This window comes from Zosterops lateralis (genome assembly GCF_965231275.1).
Source record: "Zosterops lateralis genome assembly, chromosome: 6".
Lineage (NCBI taxonomy): Eukaryota > Metazoa > Chordata > Aves > Passeriformes > Zosteropidae > Zosterops > Zosterops lateralis.
This window is the reverse complement of record NC_139761.1, coordinates 4,966,215-4,990,328: the sequence shown is the minus strand read 5'-3', so window position 1 is coordinate 4,990,328 and position 24,114 is coordinate 4,966,215. Positions and strand designations below refer to the sequence as shown.

The 24,114-nt window shown below is 44.7% G+C and overlaps 1 protein-coding gene across 1 annotated transcript; it reads left to right on the top strand.

Annotated features, from left to right (window-relative positions):
- The first annotated feature begins 991 nt into the window (after positions 1–991).
- Positions 992–11,208, top strand: LOC310910107 (potassium channel, subfamily K, member 16-like). The gene is made up of 5 exons (XM_083862559.1): positions 992–1,227; positions 3,843–3,963; positions 5,669–5,835; positions 7,419–7,587; positions 10,360–11,208. Exons 1-5 carry the CDS (start codon positions 1,033–1,035, stop codon positions 10,713–10,715), a joined length of 1,008 nt encoding a protein of 335 aa, XP_083718685.1. The 5' UTR covers positions 992–1,032; the 3' UTR covers positions 10,716–11,208.
- The last annotated feature ends 12,906 nt before the right edge of the window (positions 11,209–24,114 follow it).

The window sequence follows — 24,114 nt, the reverse complement described above, 5'->3', positions numbered from 1 at the left end:
CCCTACAAATTCTTCCCAGTGGCACAAAATTATTCTTGAAGCTGATGGGAACAAGCTCTGACCATAATTTAAGTGACTTCTCAGTGCATGAGAACCATCCTTCTGAAATCAGCAGAGGCTACATTGCTGTAAGGTAACAGAGAATCACAGCCACTTAGGTTGGAAAAGACCCTTAAGATCATTGAGTCCAACCATTAATCCAGCCCACCACTGACCTGTGTCCTTAAGCACCATGTCTGATGATCATAGATGTTTTTTCCAACCTAAACAATTCTGTGATTTTATGACTCCATGGATTTAAGGGCATAGCCACTTTTTTATCCATATAACTGTGCACCCTGTACCAGTGTAATGTATTCCCCTGGATACACTGCAGAGGAATTGTTGGCAGAAGAACCTCTTCAGGTTTGGCACATATGCAGCCCACAGCCTGTGTGCCCAAGGTTTTGCTCTGAGCTGTTGGGGCTCTGCAGGGCTGCATGTCCCTGCCCTGTGCTGCCAGCAGTCAAGTGAAGTCCAAATGAACAGTCCAGCTGCATTTCCCTGAGGCTGCCCCTGAACACAGGGCAAGAAGGAGCTTCTGGGATCCAGTTCTTGGATTCAGCAGGAGACACAGGAGGGCAAACAATAGTTTTCCAAGCAAACTTCCCTGTGGACCCCTTACAGGCTATCCTCACCTGTTCCCAGAGCCTTCTGAGCAGGAGATGGCCCCCTGCCAGCTCCTCAAATCCTGACCCACTTTTCCTGAGAATTCAGCAAGTGAGAGTTTCACAGACAAGAGGAAATCCCTAAACATCATGCAGCCCAGAGAATGGAAAGTTTTTTCTTCGCGGGGGGGTTCGGGTTTGTTATGGTTTATTTTTTCTCCCCCGAACTTCCCAATGAATGCATCTGTTCCCTGCCAGTGCAGGATCCCAGCGGAAATCAGAGCTGGGAGGGCTCTTCCTGCCCGGGGGAGGCTTCCCAGGAGTGTGAGGGATTTACAGTCGACACCTCTCACTCCCAGTCCCCTGCAGTGTGGCACTGAGGGCCATGTGCAGTGGCAGGCTGCAGACAGCTTTGCTGGGGGCTGGTTATTTTGTGTACCTGCTGGTGGGTGCTGCCGTGTTCCAGGCCCTGGAGAGGACTGCAGAGAAGCAGGAGAAAAGGGCAGCTGCCCAGATGAAAGAGGCTTTTCTGCAGAACTTCACCCAGCTCACGGTGGCGGAGATGGAGCAGTTCATGGAGGTGAGTGGAGCCCTGCAGAAGTCCTTTCCCCAGCAGATGTTGTTTCCTGTAGGAACATCTGTGGATGGCAGGGAGAAGGAACTCTGCAGACCTGGGATATTCTAGAAACACCTGGTTTTATTGCAAGGGTAGTGGGTAAAGAGGGCTTTGCCTTCAGCCACCAGCCTGGGCTGAAGTGAAGCCCCAAAGAGAAAGGGAGAGAGAGAGGGTATGAGGTAAGGGACGTAAAAAAGCTAACGGGTAAGAGAGGTAAAAGAGCAGTAAGAGAGAGGTAAGAGAAGTAGAAGAGAGCAAGGACCTTGTTACAATACTTTATACTCCTTTTGTGTTGAATATCCTAATTTGCAGTGACCAACCAGCGCAAGATACAAAACCTACAAACTTTGCATGCAGCCTATGAGAACTACTATATTACCATATTATCCTATATTCTAAACTCTAAAGACTGCTTTTCTTATCTACTTTTTCCCTGATGCCTTGGCAGGGTGGAGAGGGGCTACATCCTTGGGTCCTTTTGTTTTCTGTCCTTCAACCTGACTCCAGTTAATCACCATCTTCCTGCCTGCCATGATCACATCTCAAAGCTGGCCTTCATTTCTATTTCACTCACAGGTTTTACATCTCCAGTATTTCTTACCAGGCAAAATCATATCTGCAAGCCCTTCCTGTCCCATCTTTCCCAGCAGTTTCCTACTCATCATTGCTGTGTGGGTAACTCTTCAATGCTTTCCTTCTGATTGTGTCACTTGGATGCTTCCAGCAAATCCTTCTCTGGTGTGAGCATGCAGCTCACTCCAGGTTGTATAGCTGGAAAAACCATGTGTGTATTAGCTATTAAAAATCCCCATCCCACAATATCCTGGATTTTTGGGAGTCTTGCTTTCTGTTGATTCTGCTTTTAGTGGAGCTGTGCTCATACACAATGAGTGGCATGGCAAGAAAAATGAGGCTGTCTGAAATGGATAGGTGTGGCTGCTACTTAAAATAGCATCACAGATAGCACAAAGGAACAATAAGGAAAGCTGTGTATGGAAAAAAATAAACAAACAAACAACAAAAAAAACCCCTTCAAATAACTACAAGGAGGGTGGCACGATCAGAGTTAGGTTTTGAGGATGCTGCAGAAGTGAAACAGGCAGCCTGGCCAGGGGGAAATATTTCTGGTCATGACACAAGAAGATGAAGATAAATAAGGCTGTCTCTTCCACTTGGGTGTTTCATAGCTCTGTCTGCTATAATGCAGGAGAAAATGAGGAGTTAAAGCCTTGCTAGAAGTATTTCCACGTGGAAAACTAGTGGAGCTCTTAATGGGCCAGTTCACAGAATAAAGAAATGTGGGGAAGAACTGGTGTTTCTAATAGCACAACCAGCAATTCAGCCCCTGTTTCACCCATCTTCTTCACCTTGTTTTTTATGGGTAGTGGAGAAGATTTAAAAAAAAAAAAGATGAGCTTTAAAGATAAAGAAATCTTTGTGCAAGGACTATGGAAATTATTTTTCTTAGCCTTGATTTTCTGAGACATCAACAAAAAACATAGTGAGAGAAGAAGCAGGGAGGAAGATTTTGCTGGTGCAATTTATTCCAGGCATGTGTCCAGGTTCTGGCAGGGCTCTGTCCTGGATTTTATCTCAGATGTTCCTGTACAAACCAGCCTGCCTTCCAGATGTCCAGTCCTATGTTCTCTGCTAAAGACAGGGACAACTGGGTGCTGTTTGCTTTTTAAATTTCATTTAAACTATATATATATATATATATATATATATATATATATATATATAATATAAATAACAGCACTTAGAATTTAAACCAAAAAAGAGTCTGAAAATGCATAAAGTGATAAATGATAGTACTGGAGAGGTGTGGAAGAAATATTTAATCAAGCCTTGTGTGGCAGGGCAGTCTCAACTCAACCCAAACCATCTCTGACAGATGTGTCTCTAACCTCCTCTCAAAGGCAACTTTGCAAACATTTGTGTAAATGTGTAAATTTATCTATGTGTATTCATGCATACAATTTGGAGAAGAATGTGTATGTCAGGCTTTGCAAATCAATGGACTTTCTCTGAATTTAATTCTGTGACACTAATCAGAATAGAGACTTGAAATGAAATTCTCAGCGCATCTTATGTATACCTTGCCATGACTCACTGATGCATCCCTGGGAGGGATCAGAGCCACTGCTCATACAGGTGGGTGATCAGATCTTGGATCCACCACTGCCATCTCAAGTGCAAGTCCAAATCCAACCACCAGCCACCCCCCATCTCTTAAACCAGTGCTCTGCCTCATCCTGGTCACCCACAGGATTGTGGTTTTCCAAACTACGTGGCCTGAAAGAAACAAGGTCCTTGGTCACACTAAAAGAAACAATTTCTCTCCAAACACCCAGTAGAGCAGTCAGCACAAACAGGGCAGAAGTTGAACACCCAAAACCTCTGGATAATGGCTTTCCAACCTTGGAGGGATAGATGTGGATTGTGTCAGACAATCTCTGAAGTGAAGTGAGTGGTACTCGCAGGAAAGGAGCAGTTTTTGGCTAAACCTGTAATATTTTTGCAGCAAGCACTTGAGAAAAGCAGTCATGATGATAACAAACTTTGCCTTCTCTTCCCAGAACCTGATTGAAGCCATTCAAAATGGAGTATACCCTGTTGGAAATCAGTCACAGTTCGAAGAGAGCAACTGGGATTTCAGCAACTCCTTCTTCTTTGCAGGCACAGTTGTCTCCACAATAGGTGGGTCTAATGCTTTCCATTTATGTGTGCTTGTGTGTGAGTGTTGCTTATTATATCTGCTTATTACGACATGAATGGATAATAGTTTCCAGCATAAAATCTCCAGCCCTTTGTTGTCATGGGTGGCAAGCAGGCATGGACTTAGTCCTAAGAGCTCCCCACTGCACAACCCTTCATGCTTTACTTTGTGTTGTCAGGTATCAGTGGCCTTTCCTATTATTTCCCACTTGTTTCTTCAAGTCATCTGTTATAATGTTCACTCTGCTGATATTTGTGGGTGGGAGATAAACTTCGTTTTCCTGGTGTTTATTCTGGGCTTTAAATCTGAGAGTGCTGTAAAGCATAAAAAATGTAAGGAAAGAAGTGAGTTGTGCTGGGGCCTGGGCACTGTCTCCCTAACCTTTTTTGAGCTGTTAATTCACATATTCAATTAGTAACTTGCCAGGAGGAAAAAAATTGGAAGGGGTAAAGGCAAATGCTGAGAATTTTACACTGCTGCTTCAGTCTGTTCTGACCTTTACAGAGCCTGACTGCCCCACCTGCTTTGTCCTTTCTTTCAAATGTACATCCCAAAAAGTGCAGCCCTGCCAAACCTAGGGATAAAATTCACCCTGTTGGCACTTGCTTCACAGTCATGCAGTGGAAGTCAAATCTATGTTTTTACAGAGTGGTGCTGAGGCTTCACTCCCACCAGACCCTGAGCACCTCTGCCTCACTGATCTGTGAGTGTGACATGTCCCCAGTAGTGTCCCAGCATCATGGGAGCTGTGTAAATGCTCCCTGAGCCCACAGGGAGATTACCTGCTGTAGAAGAGGAGGGTTCTGACCCATCATTGAAATGGGAATATTTCTGCATCAGGGAGCACAAAACAGCTCGAGCATTTGGGAATCTAGTAGCCCAAAAATCACTCAGTTGTTTTGTCTTTTCCCCCAAAGAAAACATTGCATTTTCCAAGCAATGGATGCTTTGAGATGAACTTGGGAAATGCATTTTCCCAGGGTCACTGATAGCATAAGGACACACAAAGTTCAGTACTCTTGCATTTGGGGATGTACCTCATGGGGTCCAAGAGTCTTGAGGCTAAAGGACATGTTTGGAGTTGTTCCCCTACTTAGATAAATCCTCTCTCAATAAGACTTTAAGACAAACATCTCTCTGGCATGAATAAATCAGCCACCAGCAAGGCCTGGACTAATTAGCACCATCTATTCTAATGCACACTGCACTGCCTTGGGACTGGATCAGTATCTGGACAAAGCAATTGCTGGGATGTAGCCAGGGAGGTCACTAACACACAGGCAGATCTAGAAGAGGCTGGAGATGGCTGCATGTGATTCTATCAGCCCTGATGTCTTCCAGATCCTCAGGCTTCTATTTTCTGACTTTCCATGTATTTGTCACAGGACAGAGCATGTGTCCCATAATTACTTCTTGATGGTGTTTTTGTTCCCAATATGGCTGTGTTGGGAACACACAGTGCTCTCTGCATTCTCCCAAACATGCAGGGTGAGCCACTTCATCTGCTTGCTGCCTTTTTCAGAAGAAAAAATGGTGCATTTGGGCTGAGAAGCACTAACCACATCTTTTAGGGTCAAAGGCAGCCTGGATTGGAGTAGGGGTGAACGTGACTGTGAATTGCTGTGGTTCTTTGGAATATCTCCTCTGACCCATCTTTTTTCCTTTTTTTTTTTTTTTTTTTGATAGGCTATGGCACATTACATCCTAAAACTGCTGGGGGACAGATCTTCTGTGTGTTTTTTGCTCTTTTTGGAATCCCTCTGAACATTGTTTTTCTGCACCGTGTTGGTAAGATGCTCTCACTGCTGTGTAAAAAGCTGGGGAAATTCCTGTATGAGAAAGGCATGAGAAAGGTAATTGGTTTTTCTTACTCAGGCATAGTTATATGTTCTTTTCTAGTGTTTTTCTCAAGTTTTATGCTGCTTTATCCTCAAATATATTTGCTCTTGTGCTGGGTTAGATGTTCTAGGGCAGGAAAAGAGACATTCTTCACTTGCAGAGCTAAGCAGACATGTCAGCCATAGAGGAGACATTCAGAGACAGGGATGCATTTTGTCTTCCCATCTAGATGGCAGAAATCCAGCCCCCTTCAGCAATCAGTGGAGAGACTGGGCTTCCCAACCCCACTTGAGACATTTATCTCAGTTGCCTAAACCCTAGGGAAGTGCAATGCATCCCTTTGAAACCAGTAAGAGTGATTAAACATCTCACCTTGAGACAGCAAAAAGCAGATGAGCTGTGCAAAGCTGTAAAAATTAAGTGAGATGAAGAGGTTTCCATGGATATTGACTCAATGCATGGTGTGTTACCCCTCCTAATTGGTTACCCAGTCCTTTAGTGTCCCTCCACCCTCAGCTTTGACAGAAAGGAGGCATCAGCCTGAAGTTGCCCATTTGAGCCTGGTTTCTGAAGGATGAGGAGACACCTGTAACAAGCTAGAGACAGGATATCTTTTATCTGGGTTATGCCTCAATTTATTTTCAGCACCTCCTCATCTCTCAGCACTGCTGAGGAAGTGAGAATAGCTTTTCTCTGTCTCCTGCTGTAATTCTCTTTCAGGACAAGGTATGATTGCTACAGATAACCCTGTTCAGATTGCTGAATTTCTTGTCATATCTGGCAAACTTAAACAGAAGATAAGGCTCTGTCAGATACAGACTCAAGCATGTACACAATACATGAAGGCATGAAAAGTTATCCAGCAGTTGCCATTAATTTCCAGGCAATCTGGCCTTGGAAAATTCTATACATAGAAACTATGTGTGTCTGGCTGATAAATCTCTACATATAACAAGTGTTGTTCTCTAGTCAAACCTCCTTCATGATTGCTGGGAAATAGAATGGTTGAAAAGTCACTGTGCAGGCTCTTCTTTATCAAGAGCTCATTAGTTAAATTTCTTTTTGTAGTAAGATATCCACTGGGTAGGAGCCAAGTTGTGGCATTGATGCAATGAGGAATAAATCAGTAATCAAGACTCTTGAAGATAGTACTGTCAGAAATGGTGTCATTATTTTTTGTAAAAAAAAAAAAAAAAAAAAAAAAAAAAAAAAAAAAAAAAAAGCCTCTTTTCCCAGGCAAATCTGAATTTAGGTGCCAACCCTAAATACCTAAAAGTTAAAAATGAAGTTGTATGGTGATAAGTGGAAATGGTTTGACTCTGGTAAATGTCATTAAATAGGAATTCCTCCAACAGTCACAGTCATTGATACAATCAGGTAGAAGACTACACCTTCCAGGGCCATTGCGGACATGCAGCACCCATAACACCTGGCAGCTTCTAAACAAAACTAAGATATTTCCAGAGGAAAAGTGCTCAGTAGAAATCCTTCAGATCCTCCTGATCCCAAATAGCCACTTACTTTGAATATCCACCATTATATATGGCTTTTTTGTGTTTTAAATCATGATTATAATTGGACTGGTTTATTTTTTCAGAAGAAGATCACGTTTCTGACCCTTTTGTTCTTCCTGGTGACGGGGATCCTGGTTTTTCTGTGCCTGCCATCAGTCTTCTTCCAGATAACAGAGGGCTGGTCCTACAGTGAAGGAATTTACTTTGCATTTATCACCCTCAGCACCATTGGCTTTGGGGATTATGTAGTAGGTAAGGTTGGTTCCAGGGAGGAAACACCTCAAAACACCAGAATAATGACTCCAATTCCCATGGATTGACTGAATGTACTGTAGAGACAAATCTGTCAAGTGTCTTTGCCTAGTCTTTGCCTTGTACAATTTTGGGGAGAAATATTCACTTCTCTGGGTTTGTATGTGCTGATAAGAGCACAAAGTCATCAAAATATAAGGAAATGAGGTGCTTTGGGGTGCAAAGAAGACAAGTATCTTGGTGAGGGAAGGGTGAGAGAAGGCAAAGTGGAATTTTTATTGCCAAGAGGGAAGGAAGAGTTTATGGCAGTTGTACAAAACAAGGTTTGTATCACTGCTTCAGCCATCTCAGACTTATGTTTCACTGTGTAGAGTGAAGAAATAAGTGATTATGTTTCAGAATATATGACTTCACACAGCAGAGTAAAAGATGGAAACCTCAGTCATAGGAAATTGGGCAAATCTACCCACACTATTAAAAGTGGGGCTTAACTACATACATCACTGCAAAAGTGCCCTTCTTTGGTCTCCTGAGTATCTCTGGAGGTTTTCTATCCTCACAAGACAGAGCTTAGGATTTCCCCTGATGAAACACTGTCTAAGCTGCACTCAGCCATGCTGCAATGCATCTCAAAACATTTCCATGGAGCTGCTGGCCAAAATACACTCTCCATGGAAAAAGTTTCCAAAGGAACTGTAAAATAATTACCAGGAGCCAAATCAGTGTCAACAGAAGAAGCAGGAAAACAACTGAACTCTAATTTCTCTAAATCTATTCCTTGAAATAGTCTGCTGTACAGAATGGTGGGGAGTGGCTGATGCCACTGAGCATCAGGAGAAAAACTGAGCATCAGAATGTGGCATTGTCTTTCCTTGTCCAAATCACAGGTGTGTTATACAATAATGACAGCAAATCACAGCCTGAAAACCATGACTCCCATAGCACTGTCCTTCTCTGCAGCCATACTGCTTTACAAACACAATTAATTGTATTTTAACTTTTTAATTGTTATTTAAAACAATTAGATAAGCCTCGTGGCTCTATGATTTCATCTTCATTAGGATGACTTAACTGGAGTTGGAATTTTTTTCCATGCCAGTATTTATCCTAATTGGCCTTATCAACAGTAATAAAATGTTGATAAGTTTAATGCTTCACATCTTCACAATGAAGCAAGCAGAATCAATGACTGCTCTGAGAATTATGCACTGAGAATTGCTTACAGATGACAAATGGTTATGCACTGGCCAAATGGAACAGAACATGTTTGAGTTGATTTGCATTTTAGTAATTCAAAACTGATTTGTAGCTGAGCCTGTTTGGTGTAGGGAGACATGCCAGGAAGATGGCTCAGGCTGGATTTAGCTGTTGGGAATACGTGAACCTATAAGTGATATGTCTAGGGTGAGACTCCCTGATAACTGAATATTCTCATCTCAAGTCCAGTTTTGGGTTAACATTACAAAGATATCACTTGTTGCTTTGCAAACCCCACATCAGGAACTCCAGATAAGAGCACAATGAGGAGATGCTTTGTACCAAGGCTGAGAATCCCTTTTTCCAACTCAATGCCAGCAGCAGAAAAAGAAACAGCTGTTGGATACCTGTCCATGAGGACAAACCTGCTCACTGCTGCCCCATTTCCAGAGCTCTTGGGTTACAAAGAACAAAAATCTTGCACATTAATCTATGCAGTACAGAGCACTGCAGGACTTGAAAAGAGTTGCCAGCATCCAGGCTCCTTCTGGGCAGGTTCAGCATAAGGTTTGTGGTGATCTCCTTGTCCATGCACATTGCTGTGTCATCAGCTATATGAAGTGACCTTTGGCAGTGATTTGAAGCACTCCATGAGCAATATCACCAATAGTTCTGCAGATGCCAGGGCCACATCACCTGTGCCATGATGATCATGTTGTGTGGGGCCAAGCAAATGCTCTCTGTATGTTGGGGGTGGGTTGCTGACATCTGAAGGATCAAAGTGACCCATGCAAACCAGAGGGTGTGAGGTCCTGGCTGATGCTGAGAGGATCAGACTGTGTGAAATAAGCCTTGGCCCACTGGTTTCCAGTATAAGAAGTTCTGTTCTTGGCATGTGTCAGTACATCCTCATCAGTCACATAGTTTTTTTAATGGAGGGACCTCCTGAAGCCATTTAAAAGTGAGGTAGGAATTGGAGCTACTGTCTTTGTATAATTACGGGTACCTGTAATTTAAAGAAAGTATTTATTAGGTTATAATCACATTCTATAGAAATACAGGGAATTACAATCACCCAGATAATAATGGTTGTGTGGTTATAGTGGCCCACTGTGTTCTGCTTTTTGTGCTTTGGGAGTTTGGGTATAATTCCAAGATAATACAATCCAATTTAACACTGCTTCCCACATTATTTCATTTACCTGTACGTGCAGCAGTTGAACTGGGATTGATATGCAGTAAGGGGGGAAAAAAGTAACCTACTCTGATGGTAATTCACCTCAATCACAGAATCATAGACTCAGAGAATTATTCACTTCAATTCCAGTGTGTCATTTGACAGGCCAGCATATTTGTATCATGTTTATTGCATATATCAGTTTATTGCAACAGTAAGAGAATTGCCCAGCCTTAACCTGATGCTATGGAGTTGAGAGGCTCCACTACAGTGAAAAAATCACCTTAAAGTACTCAATATAAAATATATTGATGAATTCATTAGGCTGTTCCACTTTACACTGGCAAGGCAATTTAAACTTGTTAATTTTCTCCTTCTTTCTCCCCCCTTATCTTCAGGCAAACAGTCTGACAGGAAATACTTTTCCTACTATCGAGTGCTCGTGGCCATTTGGATTCTTTTTGGCCTTGCTTGGATCGCTCTGCTGTTTAATTTATTGACAACAGTACTAGAAGATACTGAAAAAATAATTGTCAAGGATCTCCAGCAAATTGGAAAGGTGAGTAAGGACAATGTAGGAAGCCAGCAAAGAAGATGCTGGCCTGTTCGATTTATTCCAGAAGAAGAACTGCCACCACCACGTGCTGGAGTGGATGCACGGAAAATGGAGTCATTAACAGCAGATTCTGAACACACAAAAAATGATAAAGAAGTGTTTTCTAATAGCAAAACTATTGCCATAACGTGTCAATAATTTAATTCTTCACTGGAATTAATTATTCTAAAGAAATTTCCATAGAAATTAAATTTCTCCTGCCTTTTGCTGAGATATGACCTTCAAGACTTACAGTTACACCAAGCCTGAATATTAATGGTAAGAAATTTGCTCCTCAGATTGCAGCTAGGTTGTGCTAACAGCCTGAGAAGTGCACTTGCTTTGCAAGGTGTTTTTAAGGTGCTTTCACAAAAATGCAGAGGAGGGGCATGGAAGAGCTTGCTGGTTCTGTTTGGATTTTGCAGCTTGCAAGAAATCATGTCTCTTCCAGGAACTGACATGCACAAGCTTTTCTGGGGCATTGCAGAGCACTTTTGGAAGAAGAAATAAGGTTATAGAACTTAATAGTTGTATGGCTTGAGGCATCATATTGGCTGAGGCGTTATGGTCTGAAAGACATGTTTAAATGGCAAGACCTGAGACATTGGAAGCATCTAATGGACAGGGTTATGGAAAGGTTAGCATGTTAGAAATGATTGATTCTACCTCTTCCTGTTTTATACTAAGATGAATAAAGGCAATTTCAGCTTTTATCCCTGTGGCTCCAAAAAACCTTTCTGATGGTGTTTATAAAGACCACACACACCCATGTCTTTAATTCAGTTTTTATATTTATTTTATTCTGTAAGTTTTTCGTAAGAACAGAGACCAACTTGAAGGGAGGAGTCTTTGCTGCTGTGTTTTGATTCTATAGGAACTGTGAAGCCATTTAGCAATGATTTTATGGTGCTGTTGCTTTCCAAGGGTGAGAGGTGTCTAAACCTTCAACCAGGTGAAAAAAAAAAAAAAAAAAGGACAGATCTGGGCATGGTTTTTCAGACATGCTGTCTGGCCTGCAGGCCACCTCTGGGTGAAAACTCTGACCTTCAAAGGGTTGATCTATGTGCCACAGACCTTCTCTGTGCCAAAAAAGCATGAGAACCCAACCCTGAGGAGCTGGCAAAGCAGCTGGGGCACATAGAGCCATAGAGGTGAAACATCCCATGTGTGTTTATGGTCACAGTGCAGCCCAGCCCCATCTCTGCCCATGCCTCATGTGTCCCCCAGCAGTGCAAGGCTCAGGCAGCTCTGCCATGGCCCAGCACAGGGGCCAACCCCTCTGCCCATGCAGGACTTGGGGTCTCTGTACATCAAAGTCCATGAACTTCCCCAAGTGCTGAACTCACATCAGCACCCCCAGCACCCCCAAGGCAGTTTGGAGCTTTACCACACCAAGTCCCTCACTCTGACAGTGCTGAACCTGCCACCTGACAGGTTATTGGGAGCCTCTCAAGCTCCTGAATAATAATTTCTTTCTCACCCTCCAGGTGTTATTTACAGCATGACCAGTCCATGCCAGAGTTATTCCTGTATGAAAGGGAGAATAAATTACAGCCATAAAAGCAATTTCAGGTCATAAAGATGCAGTCAGCCTTGAAGTTGGATTCATAACTATCTCAGTCAAACAGAACCATGCTTCTTGCCAAAGCAATTCTGCTGGTTCAAGACCTGGCACGTAGACCTGGCCAAACATGTACTTTCTTTCCCTCCACAAATTATTTTCCAGTGTTACTCTCAAGGCTGACTCCTCACCTCATATGTCTCACTGTCAGCAAACACTTCTGAGGCAGCAGGAAGGAGACCTGGCTGAAATCAAGGAAGGGTGGCAGGGGTATCATAGGACACAAAAGTCTTGTACAAGCCTGAATCTTTTTGCTGTCACAAGAAACACCAGAGCCAGGCAGAGAAAGCAGCTAGATACTCCTAGGTAGAGATCTTTTCACCTTTCTGTTTCCCCCTCTCATTGAACATTAACACACATTATTATTTTCCAGGCATCATTCTGTTCTCTTTTTTTCTCCCAGCCCTTCCTAGAAGGCTCATTAACCCCACTCCCAGTCTAATGCTGGGACTGTCAGGGCTGGTTTAGGGGGTGTGATGGTCCTGCCTTGGGGTGCAGTAGTCGTTTGGCCCAGCCTCTCATAATTCCTTCCATGCCAGTTCCTGGTGTCTGATGTCACCCAGACCTAACAGGGGGTTTCTTCAACTTCTTCCCACTTCTCCCTGTGCTGACAAATAACACAACTCAGCCCTGGAACAAGCTGCTGATGTCCCACTGTAACACAGAGTAAACAAAGATGCTTTTTTTAGACATTTCAGGCAGGGCAAGAGAGACATCCCGTGGACTCTGACTGTAAACAGCAAGCACAGAGCCGGGCAGTGGCTCTTGGGGCAAAATAGGACAAATTCTCCTTCCTTTGCCCTGGTGGGTGTTTAACAATGAGCCTTGAAACCCAAGCACTTCCCATTTCCAGGGGTCCATCTGTCCTGTGTAGCTATTGCAGACCTTTTGACTCATTCCTCCTGCCATGCTCCAGGGTAAGGATGTGGCACAGAGGGACTGAAAAAGCCACCTAATGCCAGAGGATCCAGGAAAAATTAGCCAGGAATAGCCATCATGGGGCTGTCCATCCTCAGGCACCAAGAATTGAGGTGTTCCTTCAGCTGTAGATGCCAGCCTGGGAACATAGAAAACACACCTGCAAGGATAAAAGAAAATTACAAAAATAAAACCTCTCAGGAGGAACTCAGCTGCTCTGAGAAAAAAGGTTACCCGTTCATAAATCTTTATGGAGGAGAAGGGTCTTAGCTTTGCTCCTTGTGCCCTCCAGTGGCTGCGTGCTGCAGACCCTTTCCCTTCACATCCCTGCCAGGTTTGGGTGGCTTTTCTCCACCTCCCACCGTGCACCTCTGTTCTGTCAGTGGGAACCAGAGGACACCACCCTGTGTTTTTATCCAGTTCACACGGGCTTGGAAAAGGCTAAAAAAACGCCTCCTTCTCCAGAAAGAGATGGGGATGAGCACCTCACACTGGTCCAGCCAAGGTTCCTGCCTTATGCCCACTCTGGGACACTGTGTGGAGGCCAGCTGAGGTTGTGATGGCTTTCTGACAGCAAATCATCACGAGAAGGATCCTCACTGGCAGCACACATGATACTGATGATCCCCTCAAGTGCCCCATGCAGAATCTTCCCATGCACAAAATCTGCTCCAGGGTCAAGACACACATTCCCACCCCCTGCCTCACAGGGAAAGGGATTGGTCTGGAAAAATGTGCAAAAAAGGCAAGTTTGGGTGCAGGATCTGGGGCCTCTGCAGCAGCCTGGAGGGCAGGCAGTGCCTCATGCAGCACCAGGGGTGGAGATAGGAGCTGCAGATATGTGGAAGGAAGAACCAGCACCAAAGGGTGTGTGGTCCTCTCTGCTGGGAAAGGCAAGGGGAAAGCCTGGGAAAGCTGCAAGCCAGGGTGGGAGAAGAACTTTTTTGGATGTGATATTGTTCCTCGTTCTTAAGCTGAACGATAAATCTGTCTCCAGAAGGGCTTAGGCACAGTGACAAATCTCCCCAGGGCTGGAGCAAGAAGCCTTTTCCAGCATTATCATCCTCAGAGCATCGCACAACAGCAGCAGGAATTGTCCTCACATCACACCTGCAAGGGGGAATTGTTGATTCTTGTGCAGGTAACAAGGCCCCAGAGAAAATTCAATGTATCCCAAATTCATGCAGCAGAACTCTGGCTGTCCAAGCCAGGACCAGGTATTGCTTACTGATAAACTAGACCCAGACAGTGGTTCTGTAGTTGTTGAGGTTAAAAAAAAAAAAAACAAAACAAAACAAAAAAAAAAACAAAAACAAAAACAAAAAAAAAAAAAAAAAAAACAAAAAAAAAAAAAAAAAAAAAAAAAAAAAAAAAAAAAAACAAAAACCCAAACAAACTTGAATTGAGAGCAGAATTAAAGCAGAGATTCTACTCCACATCTGGAGATTTAAAATAATCCCAAGATTTTTAATTCATGAGTATAAGCCAGGCTTTGCTCTTCTTCTGCACGTCCCCCTTGCCCAAGGGAGAGAAACAAGGAATAAATCCGTTCCAAAGCCCCTGTTCTGCCAAGTGACAGAGTGACAGAAATCCTCTGGAGTCCAAGCAGAAGGGCTCTCCACTGGCAGATCTGTACAGCCTGCAGCCTTTTCTGGGAGCAGCTCAAAGCCCTCCCTGTGACCCATTCCCACTGCTCCACACAGGGGAATCCAATTTTCACAGAGCAGCCTCCTGTGCAACTGCCAGCTCTCCCACTGCAGCTTGTTTTCAAACGGGAAACATTTCCAAGGCAAGCCAAGCACATTAAACCAGCTGCTGAAAAACTCCAGGAGTAGCATTGTGAAATATATTATCTGGGATTAAATGGCAGCGGCATGTTCCTGCATTCAGTCTGTGTTGCTCCTCATACATCACCCACATCTTTGCTGCCAGCTGGGAAACTGTGTGCACTTCTGCACTTGAAACCAAGGGAAAGCCATGAGGAATTATTTTCCCCCTCAGAAATTCAATTGCCTCCAGAGAGAACACGAGAAACTACACTTTGATCTGTCTTTAATTAGTATATGGGCTGTTGGGGATCATTTGAGGTCTCCCTCAATTAATTGCCAGTTCATTTGGAGAGATTATTTTTTTTTTTCTGGAAGCAGAGGCACCGTTCAAAGCGGTGGAACACCTTGGCTAATGGAACATCACACAGCCAGTGGGATTTTTTTTTTACAGCAATTGCTAAGCATGGGCCACACACATGCTGTTTTCCACTCTGTCACACTTGGACTTGTGCTTTCTTGCCTGACTCGTGACCAAAAGGCTGGATCCAGCTCAGAACTGGTTTAACAAACATAACTAATCACTCTACAAAGGCTTGCTTGTAATCCATCCCTAATGATCACACCCAAAGAAACAAAACCCCCGGGTTTTGGTGCCAGCCAAGTCCCTTGTACCATCCTAGCAGCATTCAAAGTGGTGTTGAACATGGATTGTACACCAGATCTCACTCTGTGAGGAAAGGGGATCCTTTGGGCTCCCTCACATGGATGTCTGAGGACCAGCCTGGGGCTACACTGACTTTACTACATTACTAGTAAAGTCAATATTTAGCCCTTCTGGGGCTAAAAAGTTGGAGGGAAGCAAAAATGCTGCCTCCAGAGAGCCTTGTCCATGCTCTTGCCTCCCTGCAGCCAGTCTCACCTCCAACCCAGAACAAGAACTAAAACCTGCTTAGAAAATTCAGCATTTCCTATCCCAAGTGGTTCTGGACTCAGTTAGGGTAATTCTCCTCCATGGGGTTTGGAAAGGTTCATTATGCTGAGCTAAAATTAGGGCAATTATTGAATCCATTTGATTACCAGCTCGACATGATTTAGGAGACATGTCTCCTGAATAAAGACTTTCCAAGTTTCTCCTTCAATTACTCTTCCATTTGTGGTTGGAAACTACATATGTACTTTGTGGTGAGATGCTGAAGCATGAAATAATACATCCCCAGAAAGAGAGATACCCTGATAAGCAGAACAATAATAATAACAAGCATGAGTCATTGAAAAATGAAGGGAGGTACAATCTACAGTTCAAGTTGATGGCTTCCTTGAGAGGGATTAGCCAGAAAGATGCTGATGTTCTCAAAGAACAAATGTGGTTTGAGGTGAATCCAGCTTCTTAAAAGTAAAAGATGACTGTTCATCTTTTGGCATGGAGAAAATCATGCATCAAGACCAGAAAAGAGCATAAGTCAGAATTTGTACTCAAAGTCCCACAGAATTCACAGTTCTGTTCATCTAAATGACTCATTCAGTGCTTTAAAAGCAAGGTTAAGGTCTTAAATTTAAAATGTCTTTGGAGATTTACTGGAAACCAAGGATGAAACCTAGGCAAGTTTTCTCTGTCTGTTCTCAACTTCAAAAGTCCAAGCATTAATCTCAAAATAAAATACACACTGCCTGAGAATTAGAATGGGCACTTTCCAGTTGCTGGGCACTAATTCTCCCTATCCAAGCAGTCTGCCTCTTCACAAAGCATGCAGGAGCTATTCAGCATCTCTGTTGTGCAAGTCTGTCACAAATCAATGCTGGGTTTGGGGCCTGTATATTGCCCCAAAGTAGATACAAATCAATTGGAGGTCAATGCCAATCTCTGCAGAACTTCAGCCACTTTCCCAATAGAAGTCCAACACATTATGTTTTTTAATATATTTTTTTTTCTTTCTTCCTTTCCTTGCTGATTTATTTCTTCCTTACAGCCTTCAAGTGGATGATGGGATGAAGAATGGATGCAGCAGAGCTCTCTACAGTCCCAGGAGTGCATGGGCAGCTCCTGGAGAACATGGCCCAGCAACAAGGCACACAAAGTGCTTAAAGGCTGAGTGTAACGACAACCATGGTAGCACATTTGGGTAATGCCAAATAGCCAAAAATTGCCAGGGGGAAACAAAAAAGAGGAATTTCTAGAAGTGGTTGTAAAAGTCTATTCCTTGCTTGCAGCAGGTGTAAGAGCGAAAACCTGAACAAAAGCTGCCCACGCTTTTTGCTCAAACATGGGTCATTTTTAGGGCTGGGGTTTGGTAACAACACTTCCCAGTCATTGTCTCACAGGTCTCTGTAGGAGCTCAGCCTTCTTGGCAAAACAACCAGTGAGGGTGGAAAACATCCTCCAGGGATGTCAAGGGAGAAGCAGATTTTGGTGCATGGAATTTGGATACTGGCATTTGTAGCAGTGAACAGAATTCAACCCTACAGGAGTGGGAAGGGCTTTGGTGTGGCAGGCAAGGTGCCTTCCAGCTACTCTTCTGGGAAGTTAAAACATGACAGGAAACTTCCATCTCGACCCCTGCTCTGGGACATGGTTTTCTCAGTGAATATGGTTCAAGGACAAAACTGAAGAGTGGCAAACTCATGCTAAACCCCCCAAAGCCCACACTTACTTCACACATGCCAAAAAGCAGAGCAGTGAGTCACAGAAATGAGAAATGTTGTCACTCCCCCACCAAGGCCATCTGTGGTGACAGCAGGGTGAGGAGAGGTGGCAAAAAGGACAGGCAGAGCACTCTCCCCTGTGGGATTATGGATAAGTGGCTGATTTTTGAGATCAGCCTACACAATAGGTAAATAAACCCCATTTATGCACAGGTGTCCATCAGCTGAGACAAGAAGTGCATTGTGGCTGTAGAAGGACTTTTTACAAGGACATGGAGGGACAGGACAAGGGGAAATGGGCTTCAGACTGACAGAGGGCAGGGTTAGGTTAGATATCAGAAATAAATTGTTCCCTGACAGGGTGTTGAGGTCCTGGCAGAGTTGCCCAGAGGAGCTGTGAGTGCCCCATCCCAGCCCTTTCCCAGGCCAAGCTGGATGGATGGGGCTTGAAGCAACCTGGTCTAGTGGGTGTCCCTGTCCACGGCAGGGGTTTGGAACAGGATGGTCTTTTAGGTCCTTTCCAACCCAAATGATTCCGTGTTCCCAGGATTCTGTGAACTCACTGTGCACACACGCGACAGAGCCTGCAGATGTCACCATCAACCCAAGCAAGAAAGAGGCACAGCACAAACCGTGCAGAAAAACCCCACTCACAGACTTCTCCTTCAGTCCCTGCTCCCCTGCCTGGGACAGACAGACAGACGGGAGGGTTTCCAGTCCACCTGGATAAAGTGTTCGAATCACAGATAAAATCAACGAACGTGGTTTATAGCTGTGCATGCAAATATTTTGTATACACATGATGCTGATGTAGACAGCATGGGTGCTTCCCTGTGTTGTGTACGTGCTCATTATTCATATATATATATATATATGTAATCACCTATATGTGTGTATATATATATATGTATGTATGTATGTATGTATAAAGTTATATATATTACTGCATAACTTTTGGCCTGAAGAATCACAAGTTCTTCGCCAACAGCTTTTACCTGAAGGTGAAAGCAAGGCGTGTTCTCCAGCGCCTTTTCTAACCGTATGCATATTCATCTCTCCCAGTCCACATTCCTGTGTCCCATCCAGCTGATGAGCTGAGAAATGGAGCCATCAGCCCCGCAGAAAGGATCTGAGAGCACAGGCACAGGTGTTCGCAGAGAAGGAAGACTGTGTGCCCTCCAGTCCGTGTAGTAAGGTCAGTGTTGACTTTTCAAGGAATTGGTTGTCTCCTCTATTTCCCTTGGCTTGTTAAGTTCGTTTTATGGCTCTCTCTCAGCAATTTAAATTTGCCTGTTAAGAAACAAAAAAGGCTTAAAAAAATCCCAGCTCTGTCTCTTCTTCCCTTGAACTCTGCCCTCCCCTTAATGTCCACAAGATTAAGTGCATTCAGCATTTAAGGGGAAGGAAAAGGCCCTCAGCTCTACCCAAAGCTGACATTTACATCGTCCCTGTCACAACGTGGAGCTGTGACCCAGAAAAAAAGACACAAGCAGAGCCAAGCATTGAGGCAGCAGAGGTGTGGGACCCCAGGGGCACTGCTGGTCACTCTTCCAGGGCTGCAGAGGGGTGTGCAGGGTGGCAGAGCACCCTCCAACCCAACCTTGTACCCGCAGATAACTGGGGGGATATTGGGGGGCTGTTGGTTTAAACACGCCCTTCCCCCTGAACATCACATTCAAAAAAAAAATATTACCAAAGGAAAGCTTGTAGGGTACAGAGGTGTTGTTTTTACATGAAAAGATCCTCAGGGATCATCCTCACAAAGTTTGAGCAGGGCCTGGAGGGATCATGACAAGGAAGATTAATGGATCTCTCCCAGCCATGGGTTGTCAGTTAAGTCAAGCACTGCTAATGCAGGATGCTGTCCCAGACCTCTGTTAGCACAATGACGAAGCTTTTTTTAAGTCCTCTGTGTAAAAGGCATAATCCTTGTATGCCAATGGATCACATCCTCGAGATCCCCAGGGAGCAAGGCAAATGTGGAAAGAAAGGGAAAGGAAATCCCTTATTTCATAATGGTGCAAACAGACATGTCAGGAGAATTACATCAATGTGCAGCACATGTGAAATTTAATACCCCTCCTAATGCATTTAGATGAGGCAAAATGTAAAGTCTGTACTGCCTCTGGGAATAATTCTGGTAGGAAGCTTTCACCACTAGGAACCAAGGTCTTTCTACTTACTCTGGAATTTGAGCCTTTGTTTTCAAAGCCTTCCTGAGAGACTTCAAAATCAAGTTTGTTACGTGCACGTTACTCTTTGAAGATCTGTCTCCCAGAATGAAACACTGGTGCTCTTCCCAGCCTTGCTGGTGTAAATAAAGAGCAGCACGGTTGAAAATCAGTCAAATATTCACAAATATTCACAAGGGTCCATCCAGCCTGCAAAAGAGAAGAGGCTTTGCACTGCAGAAAACCAAGATAAGCAAAGACAACAGAGCCCTTATCCTTTGCCTGGTATCAGCTGGCGTTGCTGCAGGAGTCCATCAGACTTGCATGGATTTCCACCAGCTTTGACTGTGGCCCATTAGGCTCTCAAAGGCTTACAAACACAATATTTGATTTGGAGTCCTTGCAGACAGGAGGAGCCTGAAGTCTTCTCACTGGTTTCCCTCCCTTTTATCAAGCCATGGATATGGAATTCAGCAAAGGATAGAGCTCGGATGTGGCTTGAATTCAGACAAGTGACTTAAAGTGATGGTTTCCCCCCCTACCAGGCTGCAGATGATCGATGTATTATGCATGAAAATAGTGCCAGGCACAGATGGGGTGGGAGTAGAAGGTGTGAGCTGATAATGACAGCAGCCAAGTTCTGCTAGAAAAGACTCTACAACGCGCTTGCATGTTGGGCAGAAAAAGGATGCAACATGCATGAGAGGCTAGGCATGGTTTAAAGGGTCAAACAGATTAATTTACAGTCAAAACTGAGATTTATGCAAAGATTTGAGTGGCATGGTTGCCAGAGGGAACAGAGGATTAGCCTTGATGGTTCAAGGAATCATCTTCCAATCTTGTGTTCTTGAATAACCATTAGGGAGCTGAGTAAAACACGTTTTCTGGGGTTTAAAAGCTGAAGACAGGGAATCCAAAGGGGTGACATAGTACTGCATCAGATATTGCCTTCAGCAGGATCCTGGCTCGTGCTCAGCACAGTGCTGAGAACTTGGCACCAGGTCCAAAGCTGAAACAAACAGGAATTTCTTCATGGACATTTCTAGGGTTTGGATCCAAGCCACTGAAGACCAGCATGCAGGGCCTAATCCCGAAAAAACAGTCAGTGTTTGGATGGGAAACTTGTCACTGAGTTGGAGCCAGGTGGGTACAGACTTCCGTGGGAGGATGAGTCAAGAGAGCTCTGGCATCATCTGCAAAAGGACCTGATGCTGTGAGAGAGAGCTCAGCAAGTGTAAAAACCCATGAGGAAGCAGTGATGGTCCAAAGAAAAGCCCACAGTTTCCCTGGCTGTCCTTGGAGCACTCTGGAGATCATTGCAAGGCCAGGCACTTGAAATGAGCTGCTTCCCTTCTATCTCTGAACCTTGAGAAGGGGATAGCCTGTTCCTCACACAGCTTCTCTGAAGAAACTCCAGCCTTGAGCACAGACCTGGCAGCTGGCAAGATGCCATTGGCTTTGCCAAATCTGACCACAGCTGGTCCCTGATGCAATAAAACATTGAATCACCAGAACCTGAGAATGTCCTTATCTGGAGGGTCACCAAGAAAAATCAGCAAAGATTTGCTGGCAACTTACAATGCATTTGCCAGTTCCAGGCTCTGTGGAAACCTGATCTGTCAAATTTCCTCCAAACAGGGCTCAGAAGCCCGAATTTGGGAATAAGCATTTCTGATAACGCTGCCCAACTTACACTTGCAAAGAAACCTCAAGTAGAGGGAACATCACAAGGAATAAGGGTTTGTCTCACAAAGTTCCCATGCCCTAAGGGGTTGCAACCCACTCACCAAAAACCAAGAGCAAATGTGTGTCAGAAAGGATGCAGTGAGGTGCTGGAATAGCTCAGCATCTATGATGGTTAATGAGTGACCCATCAGCTCTGCCAGCCACTGGACTGGGTTGTTTCTGCTTCCCCTCCATCTGCCAGCTCAGCAAGCCAACTCCACACACATCCTGAGACACCTTCAAACAGGTTTCCCTGTCACTGCAGCCCAACACAGTCTCCCTAAAGTATAGGAGGACATAAAGGGCTTGAGTTTCACTGGTGGCCCAGAAAAAGCTGTGGCTGCCCCATCCCTGGAAGACTTGGATGGAGCTTGGAGCAGCCTGGGGTTGTGGAAGGTGTCCTTGCCCAAGGAACTGGCAGGGGATGGAACTGGGTGATCTGTAAGGTCCCTTCCAACCCAAACTATTCAGTGATTTCTATGATTACTATGATTTCAATAGTTTTACACCCAGTCAAGACCTGCCACAGACTAGTAAAAGCCTCTTCATCCCCACTCTAGTTGTCCTTAAGGTCACATTTTGTGGTGCTGGCACCACTGAGACCTGCACATCAGTCTGGATCCGGCCTCCATCTATCCTGCATCCTTATTTTATGCATTTTCAAGGAGCTCAGCAGAAATTTATGGACCAAAGCTAATCGATAATACCAGAGCCCTTTCACCATATTGCTTTCACTAAATTACTGCATCCTTTAAAAACAGAAATCTTAGCAGACCGCAGTACAATGCCAGACAGACTGTCACTTCCAAATTATGTTTATTTATTCTCCCTCTGCCTCTTGGCTGGCCCCATTACCAGCATATCTCAGTGTCTCTCAGCCATCAGCATATTTGCCTCCCCTCCCTTCCCCCTACCCCGAGGTACATGTCTCCTCTCAAGTACAAAGTGGACTGACAAGGCAAGTTTTTGAGCCTACTGAACACCAGGTTTATCTGAGGAGAACTAGACCCAGTGACAGAGACTCAGAATTAATTACACGAAGGTGAATTCTCGTCACAGAGCCTGGCATGGTGTCACTGCAAACATTTTAACAGCTAGTCCCTGGCCCTCCACTGCCTTTGTGCAATGTAAAGCAATTATTTGTACCTGCCTGGTGAAACGTGTCAGCCCCTTCAGAGGTGCTGTGACACAGCAAACACGCTCCAACCCTTGTTATTCACAAGGAAAAGGGTGTGTGCTGGGTCTTGGCTGTGCACAGAGTCACTGGGGCTGTTCTGCTCGAGCTCTTCAGGGATCTGATTGCAGCACTTTGTGCATGATCTGCACAGGGAACACCTCGCAGATGAGATTCAGCCAGGCCCAGTGGTTTGGCCAAAAGCAGAAATGGGACTCAAAGCTGAGGAAGCAAAGTGTGGATCTCAAACAAGCACATCCTTGCTGAGCCCCACTGGCAGGGAGGAATGGAAGACTTAACCCCCTCTTTCATCTCCCTTTTGTCAAGCATTTTCAGTCCTTTTCTCTCCCTTCTCACCTCCTGCATCACTGGTGGAAACTCCTATCGACTCTCACCCGGGGTCCAGCTTCCCCTTTCCATGCTGCAGCTGTTACAGCTGACACATTCCTATCACATTCCTTCCTTTTTCTTCCAAGAAGATGTATTCTGGGGTTTTCTTTACATACCTGTATTACAAATTTGCACAGAGCCGAGCTGACACTGGGTTTAACCTGTAAAGTTCATTAGAGATGATCCTAGGAGACCAGAGAGGGAAAATATGAAAGTTGCATTAGTCTGGAGCAAGGAAGGGAAACTGTGTTTATCCTTTCCACTGCAGCATGATCCAGGGCAAGGCAGGGGGGATGGAGGGATGAGATGAGGTTTGTTACAGTGGAGAGCAAAGGGAATTGAGTGCATAAAGGAGATATTTGGGCACAGGGCAGAAACAAGCATTGGAGGGGTCATCTCTGCCTTTCCAGGAAAGGACCTGTCTGCACATCCCAAATTCTCCCTCCATTGGCACCAGCAGTGACTGTGAGGCTCTTCTAAGATCAGAGGCAGGTCAGATTTACCCAGGGCCTTTGGGGTTTAGTCAGAGTTCCTGGACCTCCCCAAACTGAAGATCATCTGTGGAGCATCTTGACATCACCTGGGGAAGAAGTGCTGAAGATCATATTTGTCCTGGGCAGAAGGTTCCCCATGCAGAGGGGGGCAGGATGAGCCCTCAGCCCAACCCCAAGAGAGGAAGTTTTCCAGCTGATGGGCAGGAAAATGGGGCTATTCTCAGTGAGCTCTGCTGTGGCACAAAGACAAAGCCCTTTCTCATTAGGGAGGAATTCAATGGGCCTCTCTGGGAATCAGCAAAAGGTCAGGTCTCCTTCTGGAAGCCTTTTCTCCTTCTGCCAGCAGGAAAAATATTTTAAAATATCACCTAAAGAGCCCTGTTCCCCAGTACTCCCTTCCAAACACAAAAAGGAGGAAATCACCTCAGCGTGGGGAGCTGTGGTGGGGATGGCAAATCTCCCTGCTCAGCCCATGGGACTCACGTTCCCTTTGCACCTGGCAGCTTTGTTATTAAAAGACCACGGCTAATTAAGAGGGGAAGGAACAATGGGAACATCCTATTCCCTCCACAGGGCACGGTGCAGAGATTGCCACATCTGTGGAGGCCCTGCCAGCATCAGCTGTCATAGTGTGGCTGTTTGATGTGAGACTTTCT

What these genes read in the sequence shown, in the direction of transcription:
- LOC310910107 (XM_083862559.1), top strand. Translation starts at nt 1,033, where the DNA reads ATGTGCAGTGGCAGGCTGCAGACAGCTTTGCTGGGGGCTGGTTATTTT. An exon ending in AGATGGAGCAGTTCATGGAG is followed by an intron (nt 1,228 to 3,842) that starts GTGAGTGGAGCC and finishes TTCTCTTCCCAG; the next exon opens with AACCTGATTGAAGCCATTCA. An exon ending in ATGAGAAAGGCATGAGAAAG is followed by an intron (nt 5,836 to 7,418) that starts GTAATTGGTTTT and finishes TTATTTTTTCAG; the next exon opens with AAGAAGATCACGTTTCTGAC.